Below are 13,959 nucleotides of genomic sequence, written 5' to 3' on the forward strand. Positions count from 1 at the left end.
GAGTGCAGGGTAAGAGTATGTTTAGTTTTGTAAGAAACCACCAAATTGCCTTCCAAAGCGCTGTACCACTGCGCTCCCAACGGAAACGAGTGAGAGATTGTTCCTGTTGCTCCACATTCTCACCAGCTTTGGGTGTTATCAGTGTTTTGGATTTTTGCAATTCTTCTTCTTTTTTTTAATTGATCTTAGAGGGAGGGAGTGAAAGGGAAAGAGAGAGACATCGATGTGAGAGAAACATCCATCAGTTGCCTCCTACACGTGCCCTGACTGGGGATTGTATCTGAAACCTGGGTATGTGCCCCGACCAGGAATCAAACACGCACACTCCAACCAACTGAGCCGCACAGACCAGGGCTGGGTCTCTGCAATTCTAATAGGTGTGCAGTGGCACCTCACTGTTGATTTAATCTCCAAAAATTCTTTTCCTTTCTGACTGTTAGAACCCTCCCAAAGGTTTGGTAGCACTATGCTACCTGCTTACGACTGAGAATGCAGGGCTAAAACACTGACCAAAAGCTCTGAACAGGTGGGTGCAGACGGTCAACTTGGGGCTTGTACTGGGTCGTCCTGTAGTGAGTTTGGACTCTGAACACGAGGGTTCCCTGTCCCACCGCCACACAGAGCCAAGTGGATGAGAACATGAGTTCCATTTGGGGGCAGATGTCTAATACTTGGAACAAATCATAGAGACATCAGGAGGATTGGGGTCATCAGCCCTGCTATTCTTTTTAAACATTTAATTATTTTTATTAATTTACTTTTATTGTTGCAAGTATTACAGATGTCTACTTCCCCTCTTCCATTGGTCCCCTCCACCCTGCCTGTGCCCCCTCCCAGGCCTTCACCACACTACTGTCTGTGTCCATGGGTTATGCACTTATGCATATAGGTTCTCTGGTTAATCTCCCCCCGTCCCACCTCCTCCTTCCTTCTGAAATTCATCCAACTATTTCATGCTCCTATGTCTCTGGATCTAATTTGCTCATTAGTTTAGTTTGTTCCTTAGATTCCATATGTGAGTGAGATCATGTGGCACTTGTCTTTCTCTGGCTGGCTTATTTTGCCTAGCATAATACTCTCCAGTGCCTCCATGCTGTCACAAGGGGTAAGAGATCCTTCTTTTTCACAACCACGTAGTATTCCATTGTGTGCCCTGCTACTCTTAAGTGCAGTTTCCCAACGAACCTTACCACTGCTAGGATCTATGATTTCTAAACCTGGAACACCCACAGAGCCAGCCTCTCCCACACGTTTTGGGCTGTAGTGTTGTCCATCAGACAGAGCCCATGTGCCTTCAGTCTTTAAGAAATTTCTCTGAATTTCTTCTCTTCTAATACTGCTAATTATTTTGCAGGGCAATGCTAAATTTAAAAAACAAATGTAGACTTTATTATTTTTAGGAATTTGGGTGGCTCATGTGCTCAGGCCATCATCTTGATTTGATCTATCCAGGTCATTTTAAAATTTTTGGAAAAACAGAACTGTAGCTCTTCTCTTGTCAAATTATTTGGACCCCTGAGGTAGAATAATAAGAATTTTAAAAATTCTTAAATTTAAAAAATTTTAAAAATTCTATAATTACCTAGTCTATGACAGGTACTTTATATATTATTCATTTATTTGCACAAAAATTTGAAAGGTATTACCATCCCTGTTGTACAAAGGAATAAACTTTAGACAAAAACAGTAGTAATGCCCCCAAAGTCACCTACCTGTAAGCAGTGGTTCAGGCCTGGAGCCCTGACCTGCCTCTGACCGGCCCCCTCGCAGATGAAGGAACTCAGGCCAAAGCACACAGTCACTCTGCCAGAGGAACCATACTCAGGAGACTCCCAGCTCCCCGCACATTTTCCTGTTATTGCTTCAAGGTGGAGAGTTACATAATTTCAATGACATTACTATGCGGCAGCCTTCTGTTTTGTTAACCATGCTGCACGAGGGCGGAGGGGAGATGATGAGAGTTAATGAGCCCGACCCCAACTAAGGGCGGCAGGAATGCAGTTCCTCCACCTTGGCCACAGTGTCTTCCCTGCAATCTGATAAAACTCAGGTGGGATCACACAGGAATGGATAAATGTTAACAATTTTTATGCTAAGTCTATGAAAACCAGATTTCTTAATCAACCCTCACTTTCGTGCTCCCAACCAACCATCTCAGCCTACAGACCAATGTTTTCCCTGCTGCTGCTTTCCACTCTTCCTGCAACTTAGAAAAATATTTTCCTGGTAACCATCTTCCCTGGTTACTCTCTTGGCTGATTTTCTGCACAAAGAACTGAAAGGCATTTATCCCCAAGGGAAGCATTTATTTTAGATTTTACTAAGAAGTCAGTTCACATTTTTCAACATTGCCTTCTGTTCTTTGTTTGAAAGAATGCTCTGGTTTTGTTTCATTTTCAGCTGAAGACTTAAATGACACCAACCAAAGCCTACTTAGTTTAGATTTCCAGGTAAAAAAGTTTTATACTTTAAGTTTCTGCTACAGCATGTGGAATGGTTTTAATATTTGGGTGTTTTATGTTGTAAATATGTTTAAGACTTGAGGAAATGAGCTCTTACTAATAGATTTTTAAAGTTTAAAATGTGCATTATTCTGTTTACTTGTTTTTCTCAGGGTGAAAACTTCCCAAGTATTTCAAACTTTATGGAATTGGGATTAGATATATTTTTATATGTTTAAATAGAATTACATGCTCAATAAAGTATAAGTTAGTTTGAAAAGTTTTCTTTCTCTATTTTTAAGTCCTAAAAGAACATAAAAGATTAATTAAAACCTTTTTAATTTTAAGCCTGTTGAGTGAAGTTAAAATGGATAACACACGTCTCACGGCGTCATGGAGAAGTTTAAAATCCTAAATTTAGTATTGTAAAAGCTTACTTAAGAGTGCTGGTGAAAAACTTTAAGGAGAAAAACAGTAAGTTAAATAAGATTTATAGATGGTATTTAATGTTGGGATAAACACAATAAGTGATAAAAGAAAAATTTACTTGATCATAATATCTACTGTGATTAGAGTGCCATAAAAGTTTACCTCTAGAAACATATTAACTCAACTGCAAAGTTGCTTATTAAATATTAAATGCAATGTGAAATTCTAAATAGCATTGAAAGTAACAAGGCCCAGGTATGAATTATAAACTAGTATTGAGAGGTCATTTCACAGAAATTACTTAAACATTTCAGTAAGACTATTTAGATTCTAATTTTGTTAAAGTTAAGATAGCTCTGCAAATTTATTTTTGTATATATCTATTTAGATTTCTGGATTAGTAAAAGGGAGCCAATTTGGGTGGGGAAAAGAAAAAGACTAAGGCAGATGGTTTCCTGGATGGGGAAACTGGGCTAGAGGTAAGTTCAGGCACCGTGCTAATTGAGTGCTCACAGGAGGCCCAGGGCCAGCAGGCTACCTGAGACTCCCCTGGGAGTTTATCTCCAGAGCCCTCAAGTCCAGGGCCCAGCTCCTCCTAACTCTGACCCACCATAGGAGGCCCTATACACATGACTATCGGAGCAAGAGCACGCCATGCACAGCACAGCAGCGATGCTCTCCATCCGAGCCCGCCTGTCCTGCCCCTCAGCAAATTCTCCTTCCAGCCTCCCTCACAGACAGCTTTCCATAAGCCTTCCCCTGCTGCTCTTGCCATTCCTTTCTAGTATTAGCCTGCTCTCTGAATTCACTTTTACAATTTTAGCTGCTTTTTAGCTAAGGGGTTTGCTAATTCCTTTCATTTTTCATGGTGGCTTTTCTAAAAGTAAGTTACAAAAAGTTGTTCATTTCAATGGCTTCAGAGTAAAACTTTCAGAACGACTGCAGTAGCTCACGTACACTGAAGAAAGCTCACAGCGCTGGGTGAGCTGACGTAAAGATGCCTCAGGGGCGGCAAGTCGGAACATGATGCGACGGCGACCTGACTAGAGGAAGATGATTTTGATCGATAAAGTTACAGAAAGAACTAGAGATTCAAGAGGGCAAACTGAGCAGATTTCACACCCTCTTCTCCTCTCATCAGATCCCTAGAAATAAAAGAAGACGAATTACAATTAAATACACAGATGAATATGTAGCTACCCTAGAAACAAGAAGGACTGCTGCTGAGACAGAAACTGTGAGGAGTCCTTCGAAGGCGGGAGGACATGAGAATGTGGGAGAAAACTAAGTAAAAGAGAGTTTGTGTGTGGGGAAAAGAGTTGTTAGATTAAATGATCCCAAGAAAGAGAAATTTAAAAACAAAAAACCCACCCTATACATTATAGTAAAACTTCTGAATACTAAAGATGAATCGAAAATGAGAAAAAACTTCTATAGAGGGAAAATAAGATTTCTTAGGAAAATATGAAAATCAGATTCAAGTTCAAGTTCTTACTTGTAACACTAGATATAAGAACTAATGGAATAATATCTGTAAAGTATTGATGGAAAATGATTTTTAAATAATTCTATTTCCAACCAAACAATATTTTCTGACATGAGAATTCAAAATTTTTACAACTAACAACATTCTCTTGTAGGACATGGATATATTTCAGCAGGAAATAAAACGAATCTGGAGTAGCTTCTGCTTCGAATAATGGCAGGCTAGGCCGTTCAGGTTGATCGACATACTGAGAATAATTAGACAGGACAGGAACGTAACAGGGTCACCATATGGGACAGGACTGAAACCCAACGAGGTTTGGAAAAGCTTTCCTTCTGGGGGCATCTGCAGATCCAGAAGAGGTGGCTGAGAAGCTTAGTATATAGCTTTCAAACAGCCTCATTAGGCAAGAGAGAAACCAAAATCAAGGAAAAGAGACAAGCAAGCAGCAGGGGTGGGATGGAAAACTGATGTGGTGAAATTACCAGGCTTGGTTTGGAAAACAAAGTGCTTCAAATCACTCAATCTATAATTGGTAGTGCCCTTAGGCTCATGCCCAAAGTTGATATAAATCCTTTTGGGATAAAGAATACATCATCCTAGACCTTCAATGGATTTTCATAGTTTTTTATATACGATGTCTGGCACTCAATCAAAAGTCATGAGGCATACAAACTGAACAACATGGCTAAAGACCTAAAGAAATACAGACAACAGAAAGAGACATACAGAGGATCCAGAAAATGGAGACTTCAGACACAAACTTTAAAAAATGTGATATGTTCAAAAAAGTAAAAAACAAGATTGAAAATTTCAGCAGAGTCAGAAGCAGTAAGAAGAACCCACCGAAAACTCCAAATACTAAAAACCAAACAAACCACACAACAGAAATAAGGAAGTTGATGAATGGATTTAATAGAAGATAAACCATAGGTGAAGAGATAATTAATGAACTGAAAGAGAGTGAAAGAATAACCAGGATGGACCAGACGGGTGTGGCTCAGCGGTTGAGCATCAACCTAGGATCCAGGCAATCAGGGTTCGATTCCCGGTCAGGGCACATGCCTGGGTTGTGGGCTCCATCCCCAGTTGGGGGCGTGCAGGAGGCAGCCCATCAATGACTCTCTCATCATTGATGTTTCTATCTCTCTCTTTCCCTCTCCTTTCCTCTCCCTGAAATCAATAAAGATATATTTAAAAAAAAAAAAAAAAAAGAATAATCAGGATGAATCACAGAGTCTCAGAAGGATGACAAATACAAGAAAGGGAAAGTGACATTAAAGACATAATAAGAAACAAACAAAACAGAAACAAATTCATAGATACAGAAAACAAACTGATAGTTGTCGGATGGGAGGGGGTTTTGGAGGGTCAGAGGCTGGGTGAAAAAAGTGAAAGGGTTAAGTAGTACAACTGGCGATTACAAAATAGTCATGGGGCCTGGCCAGGCGTGGCTCAGCGGTTGAGCATCGACCTAGGATCCAGGCGATCGGGGATCGACTCCCGGTCAGGGCACATGCCCAGGTTGCAGACTCGATCAATGACTCTCTCGTCGTTGATGTTTCTATCTCTCTCTCTCCTTCTCCTTTCCTCTCTCTGAAATCAATAAAAATATATTAAAAAAAAAAAAATAGTCATGGGGATGTTAAGTACAGCAGCGAATATAGCAATATTATAATAATAATGTATAATATCAGGTGGGTACCAGACTTATCAGAGTGACCACTTCATAAGTTATATAAATGTCTAACTATGCTATACACCTGGAACAAATATAATACTGAGTGTCAACTATAATTGAAAAATAAAAAAAAAATTAAAAACCCAAACTGACAAAACAAAAATGATATAAGAAGACTATCATACATGTAATTGCAGTTCTAAAAAGAAAGAGGAGAGAGAAGTAAGAAAGTATTATTTAAAGAGACAGAGGCTTAGAAGTTTCCAAATTTGATGAATATGAAGTTACAGGTTCAAAAGTGCTATGAATCTCAAACAGGATAAAAGCAAGAGAATAGTATGTACAACGGAGTAAAACAGCTTAAAATCAAAGCCAGAAAGAACACCTTAAAAGCTGCCAGAAAAGAAGTCACTTTCAAAAGAGAAATAATTAGATTGACAAATGACTAATTAATAGAAACTACGAAAACAAAAAGACATTGGAATGAAATCTTCAAAATGCTGAACAAAAACACTTGTCAACCTAGAATTTCGTATCTAGAGAACACAGCCTAAACATAAAATATAATATTTTCAGATAAACAAGAAGAGAATTGGTCATCAGTCATCCTGCACTAAAAGAATTTAAAATGTTCATCATTCAGAAATAAAGTAATCCTAACAGAAGACTGGTGATGCTGGAAGGAATAAAGAGAAACAAAAAGGATAAATGTTTAGGTAAATCTAAATTACTGGTTCTCATCTGGGCACAGAATAATTCCCACAATACCCTAGGATACATCTGGTAATGTCTGAACACATTTTTGGTTGTCATAATTGAAGGGAAGGCTTTTGGGCCATCTACTAGCTTGAGGCCATGGATGGTACTAAGTATAGAAAGGCCAGCCCCCAACAAAAAAGAATTACCCAATCCAAATGTTAATAGTGCTACGGCTGAGAGAGCCTGATATAAACTTTTAGTATAAAACAGTAATAATAATATTAATAATCTTTTTGAGGGTTTAACATATGTAAAAAAGTAAAATAACACTAGCTGAGGTACGTGCCCTTGACCAGGAATAGAACCTGTGACTTTGCTGGGTAGAGTAATATGGTTGTAGCTCCTTGCTTTTCATCACTTTGAATATTTCTTGCCACTCCGTTTGGCCTGAAATGTTTCTGTTGAGAAATCAGCTGACAGCCTTATGGGAGCTCCTTTGTAGGTAACTAACTGCTCTTCTCTTGTTGCTTTTAAGATTTTCTCTCTGTCTTTAACCTTTGGCATTTTCATTATGATGTATCTTGGTGTGGGCCTCTTTGGGTTCATCTTGTTTGGGACTCTCTGGGCTTCCTGGACTTGTATGTCTATTTCTTTTACCAGGTAAGGAATTTTTCTGTCGTTATTTTTTCAAACAGTTTTCAATTTCTTGCTTCTTCTCTTCTCCTTCCGGCATTCCCAAATATTGGGCTGCTTGAAGTTGTCCCAGAGGCTTCTTACACTGTCTTCATAATTTTGGATTTTTTCCTTTTTGCTATTCTGATTGGGTGTTTTTTGCTTCCTCATATTCTGAATTGCTGATTTGACTCTTGGCACCTTCTACTCTGCTGTTGATTCCCTGTAAATTATCCTTTATTTCAGTTAGTGTCTCCTTCATTTATAACAGGCCCTTTTTTATATAGTTGATGTTCTCCCTATAAGTTTCTTGAAATTCTCACTAAGCTCCTTGAGCTCTCCCTAAGTTTCCTGGAATTCTCCACTGTTTGAAATTCTGAATCTGGTAGTTTGCTTGGTCCCATTTAATTTAGTTCTTTTTCTTGAGATTTCTTCTGTCCTTTCATTTGCAACATGTTTGTCTCCGCATTTTGGCTGCTTCCCTGTGTTTGTTTCTTGTTTGAGAGATTTTAGGAGATTCTGAAGCCTGAGGTAGGACAGGCCATTCATATGGAAAAGTCCCACCAAACAGTTTGGGTGGGGCTGCTAATTGCGTGGGGTGGGGTCTCAGGGGGTCACCAGGGCAGGGCGAACAGTATGAGCCAGGTTGACAGAGACAGATATGGTGACTGGCTGTTGGCACTGTAGTGAGGAGGTGTCAGCAAAGGAACAAAGACTTCTGCCAGTACTTATGTCAGGGAGAAAGCTGCCCTGCCAGCTCTTACCCTAATGCTAGACAATTCAGTTCCTCCCCATATGTCCTGGTTCTTTTCAAAATGCTGCCCTAGTGCTGGAGCTCAGATGATGTGAGTCCAAGTAAATCTGTTTGTCAGCCCTTTAAGAGGAACACCTGGGACTCCAGCAGCTTCCCTGTTACTCAGCCACACTTCCTTCTGGTTTTTACAGCCGCAAGTTAAGGAGATTTCTCTTCCTGGCACTGGAACCTGGGCTGGAGGGTCTGTTGTGGGGCTGGGACTCCTTGTTCCTCAGGGGGAACCTACATAGCCAAGATATCCCTCCTGATTAAAAAATGCCACATCTGTGTTGGGCCACCCCGCTCCATGCCTCTGCCCCTCCTACCAGACTCATTGTGGCCTCTTCTTTAATTCTCTAGTTGTAGGAGTTCTGTTCAGCCAGATTTCAGGCGGTTCTAAATGATGGTTGTCCTGTGGTTTAGTTGTAATTTTGATGTGGTTGTGGGAGGGGGCAAGTACAGCATTTACCTACACTATGATCTTAATCAGAATCCTAAGAGATGACATTTTTTGCTGGCTAATTCTTTGCAGTGGCAGCCTGTCCTATGCAATGTAAGACATTTAGCAGCATCCCTGGCTTCTACACACCAAAAGCCTGTAGTGCCTCTCTCAATTGTGACAACTAAAAATGTATCCAGACAGTGCCAAATGTGTCCCCTGGGGGCACACTCACCCCCATTCAGAAGCCCTACTATGAACTATGGCTAGCAAACTTTTGCTGCAAACTATTTTAGACTTTGCAGGCTACATGGTTAAGTCTCTGTTGTAACTATTCCACTCTGCCATTACAGTATAAAAGTGCAAGTCAAATATAAATAAATGAAAGTGGTTGTTCTAATAAAACTAAGCATGGCTATTGAAAATTTAACTTCATATAGTTTAATCTGTTATAAAATAGTATTCTTCTTTTAAATTTTAAAACCATTAAAAAATAAAAAGCATCTTAAGGGCCCAGTAGGCTCAATTTGGCTTCTGGCTCCTAAGCTCCTGATCCTTGGTCTAAGCTACTATCAACCCCACAGCCTGGTCCTCAAGGCCCTCCATGATACCACTTTACTTCTGCCTGAAGAGAAGTCTTAGGTCACACACCATTGAAAAGGAGCTCAGACAAGCTGGGACTGTGAATTTTATTCATTACATGATTTAGATGTGTGATTCTAAATCTCTCTTACTCTGAACATCAACATGCCAGCTCTAGGTAAATATAGTGGTGGAGACAATTAAAGTGCATATATTTGTACTGTACGTGTAAATAATAAATTAAAAATTACTATAAATGAAAGTGCATATATTTAAAGTGTAACTGTAAAGCCATGACCACAATCAAGAAAATGCATGTATCCATCACACCCAAAAGTTCATTTGTAATCCTTGGTAATCTCCACCTGGCTGACGGTAAAACCACATCCCTGTCTTGAAGCAAACACTGAGATGCTTTCCCTATAGAAAAGTGTGTATTTTCCACAGTTTTATATAAATGGAATCATGTAAGTATCTTTTTGTGTAAGATTTCTTTGTTGTTGTTGTTAATCCTAACCCGAAGATATTTTTTCCATCGAGTTTTAGAGAGAGTGGAAGGGAGAGAAGGGGGGAAAAAAGAGGGATGGAGAAGAGAAACATAGATGTGAGGGACATATCGACTGGTTGCTTCCCTCATGCACTCTGACCAGGCCGGGGATCAAATCTCCATCCCAGGTATGTGCCCATGACCCTTTGGTGCACAGACCAATGCTCTAACCACTGAGGCACACCAGTCAGAGCAATTTTTTAAAATTATTTTTATTATTCAACTTTATCTCTTTTATTGGTTTATTAGCTATAACCCTTTTTTAAAAAAAATCCTCACCTGAGGATTATTGATTTTAGAGAAAGGGGGGGGGGGAGAGAAATATTTATGTGAGAGAGAAACATCAATCACTTGCCTCCCATATGTGCCCCAACAGGGGATGGAACCCGCAACCTTTTGGTGTATGGGATGATACTCCAATTACCTGAGCCACCCGGTAAGGACTATAACTCTTTTTGTTTAGTGGTTACCTTAGGACTCATAATATGCATCTTTAACTTATGACAGTTTACCTTCAAGTGATATTATTCTACTTCACTTATAAGATCCTTATATATTTACATTTCCTATTTCTCCCTCTTTGCTTTTATTGCTATACATTTTCTACTTACGTTATAAACACCCAAAATAAAGGATTCTTCTATTAATTAATAGAAGTGTTAAAATGCTGAGTGTATTAAGTAGTCAATTATGTTTTCTTTCAGTTCCTTAAAGATATTGCTCCATGGTGTTCTGGATAGTGCTGTTTCTGATGAGGTCTGCCTTTATTCATAACTGTCTTTTTCTCTGGTTGCTCTTAAGATTTTGTCTTTATCACTGGCTTTAAGGAAATCTGAAAATGATAAACATTTGGTAATAATGTTTCTCATATTTCTTATGTTTCAAGTTCACTGTGCTTTGGACATGTGGGTTTATCATTTTCATCAAGTTTGAAAGCAACTGTTCTTTCTTTGTAAGTGTTTTTGTGCCTCCCTCAGCCTTCAGGGACTGGAGTTAGACATACACTGAGCTGCCTGACATTTTCACTAGTCTTTTCGGTGTGTGTTTCATTTTGGATCATTTCTATGACTGTTTTCAAGGTCACTAATTTTTTCTGTAATGTCTAATGTGCTATTCACCCCTTAAGAGTGTAGTTTTAATCTCACATGGTAGTTTTCATCTGTCAAAGTTTGATTTGAATCTCTTCAAATGTATTTCCTCTACCTTCTTGAACACATGAATCTAGTTATAATAACTTTTAATAACCTACTTAGTGATCATGTCAGTTGAACCATGTTTGGATTGGTCTCAACAGATTTATTTTTCTCATCATTACGGGTCAGCTCTTCCTGCTTGTGCGTCTGGTAAATGTTCCCTGGATTCTCAAGCACTGTTAGGTGTTCTGGGACATGGTTACATTACTGCACATAGTTCTGATTTTTTCAGAGAGGCCTGTTGTTCAGTTTTGTTAAATGGGATCAGAGGAGCCATTGGTTTAGGGTGAGGTGTTTCCTCTGCTGTGCCAGTGTCTCGAGAACTCTGCCTGATGCCCCATGAAGTACAGGTTCTCCACTTTGACTGGCAGGTACACAAACTCTGCCCAGTATTTTTCAAGTGCCAGGGATTTCTCCTCCATGGTAGTTGTGTCTCCAGTGTCGAGGAATTTACTCATACAAATGTGCTAATCAGTACTCAGTTGAAGACTTGAAGTCTCTGGAAGGCTTTCTCTGGGTAGCTCTCACCTTTCTGTACTATCTCCTGCAAACTCTTGCCTCTCTGGGATCACCAGACCTTCGGCCTGTCCTTTCAACTGAAGGAGACTACGGGACCCAGCCTGGGTCTTCCCCCACGGCTGCAGACTAGGAAGGAACTCCCTCTAGGCAGTAAGCAGGGGCTCACTGTGGATTTTGCCCCCTCTTTCAGGGATCCCTGTCTTATGCTGTTCCATGTCTAATATTTGAAAATGTTTTATGTATTTTGACAACCTTCCGTTGTTTTAGGTGGGAAGGTATATGTGGTCTGTTACTCCATCTTGCCTGGAAGCAGAAGTCAGATTTGGTAAGCTTTGTTACCAAACTGGTGTGATGATTGACAGGCCCTCTAGGAAGTGACCGTGAACCATCCCTCAGCTTCTCCGGGAGCCACTACTTCACGGATCCACTCTGGATATAGTTGTCAAATCGGCAAAATTGCTAGTAATGCAGGAATGGAAGCCCCCATAAAAGAGTGCCCATATTCCTACCCTCTAGGGGATGCACCAGGGTCAGAATGTAAACAATATGTCTGTGAGTGACATTTGTACTGAGGAAAAGAACTCAGGGTGGCGAATGCTTTTGCGATAATCTGGTTTCTACTGAGAGAGGATCACAATATTTGACTCACTGACACTGATCACCCCCATTTTGTGTACATTTGGGCGGTAGGCACCATGACAGGGAAGGCCTGCTTTGCCCCCAGTATGCAGTCTTCCATTCTGATGCCCTTGGGATTTCTACAGCTTTCCCAGGTCTGGAGGCAGACCTGAGGTGTGGAGTGTCTGGATGTCAGCAGGTCACTTTCATTCAGACAAAGGTGAGGGTGGGGACACTAGCTCTAAACTCAGACAGGCAATGAACACTGTACAATCCTTCCATTGAGAAGGACTAACCACAGGTCACAGCACATGGCTGGGTGATACTTCAACAAAGCCCCTGTAATCACCTTCGAAGGGCTTCTCTTTACCTGTCCGTGCTACCTGACTTTACAGAGCCAGGACCATCCTGTCTGACTACAACTCAGTCTTTCTCAACAGGAGTACTGAAGTGTTTCTCAAGCACATACTTCAGCTTTGCCACCTGTAGGGCCCTGTGCTGCTCTTGAGACCAGCTGATAAGAGTTACTTTTTTATCCCTCTTACCTCTTTATAACTGATGCTAATTTATTGTTTTTGTTCTTTTTTAATCCTCACTCAAGGGTATTTTTTCCATTGCTTTTCAGAAAGAGTGGAAGGGGGGAGAGAGAGAGAGAGAAACATTGATGTGAGAGACACACTGATGGGTTGCCTTCCATACACGCCCCATCTGGGGCTGGGGATCAAGCCTGCAACCAAGGTACATGCCCTTGGCCAGAATCGAACCTGGGACCCTTCAGTCCACAGGCCAATGCTCTAACCACTAAGCCAAACCAGCCAGGGCTACTGTTATTTTTATAGAGTGCAGTGATGTCCCCTCCCTCAACAAAGAAAATTATAAATCTAGAGAATAAAAGCACAAAAAAGAAGAGCTGGGAAAATGGATTTCAGATCGTGTCACAAAATGACTTGGCAGACAGGTGAAAAGAAATCACCTGAACAGCCTCTGAAAGCCCACAACACAGCGGTCCAGAGCAGGGTCAGCAACAATGGCCCAGAAGCCAAGTGTGGCCCACTGCCTGCTTTGGTAAACAGGATTTTACTGGCACATCTGTGTATAGACTGTCTGCTTTCATGCTACAAGGGCCGAGGAGAGTGCTTACGACAGAGAACTTATGACCTGTAAAGCCTAAAATAGTTAGTATCTGGTCCTTCATAGAAAAAGTCTGCTCATGCCTGGTCTAGAAGTAAAGATATTAGAAGTTCTTTGATCCTGACAGAAAAATTCTGAATTCTGATTTGGCAGTAATACTCTATATAGCATGGAGCCCATATATCATTTGTGTTATTTCTTGAAGACTTGCTGTTGAGGCATACAGGCGATTATCAGCCAGTTTCAGAGGTAAAATTTGGTCGCCACTAACCTGGGAATTCTCTTTGACTGCCCTAGCCTCTGGGGGTGGAAAAGCAAGCATGAAGTTTGCAGGCCTGTTCTGTGTTCTTCTGCTTATCATTTGTCAAATGGACTTTGGACAAAATGACGAAACTCCTAGGAAGCAAAGGAGGAAGACGTATCACGGAAGACTGAAGAAAAGTTCCTCGCCTCACCACAGGCCCAGGAGACAGCCGAGAACCCGGCAGACGGTGGGGGCGCCGGCAGCAGCACTTCCCACAGCTCACCTGGAGGACAGCATGGAGAAGTCTGAATCCTTTGTAAGTTTTCTTGGAGCAGAATCGAGCTACAATGTGCTACCAGGTAAGATAACAGTACTAGAGAGAGGGGGAGAGAGAGAGAACCTCCCACCTCCATGAAGATAGTTTTAAAAAATTCAACTTATCTTTTGGTTTCATCTACAAAGATGATTTTTTCAATTACTTTAAA

The 13,959-nt window shown here is 40.7% G+C and overlaps 2 protein-coding genes across 2 annotated transcripts in view; one reads left to right on the forward strand and one right to left on the reverse strand.

Moving 5' to 3' along the window:
- Positions 1 to 11,384, reverse strand: part of CENPP (centromere protein P) — a 47,080-nt gene extending 35,696 nt beyond the window's left edge. The window contains exon 1 of the mRNA XM_087823135.1: positions 11,292 to 11,384. Within this exon, the coding sequence (XP_087679261.1) occupies positions 11,292 to 11,384 (93 nt within the window). The remainder of the gene's footprint in view (positions 1 to 11,291) is intronic.
- The window catches only part of ECM2 (extracellular matrix protein 2), a 36,994-nt gene continuing 25,220 nt past the window's right edge, over positions 2,186 to 13,959 (forward strand). The window contains 2 exon segments of the mRNA XM_087823136.1: positions 2,186 to 2,450; positions 13,528 to 13,833. Coding sequence (XP_087679262.1) covers positions 13,551 to 13,833 — 283 coding nt within the window. The 5' untranslated portion in view covers positions 2,186 to 2,450; positions 13,528 to 13,550.

This window comes from Miniopterus natalensis, chromosome 12 (genome assembly GCF_054644295.1).
Source record: "Miniopterus natalensis isolate mMinNat1 chromosome 12, mMinNat1.hap1, whole genome shotgun sequence".
NCBI lineage: Eukaryota > Metazoa > Chordata > Mammalia > Chiroptera > Miniopteridae > Miniopterus > Miniopterus natalensis.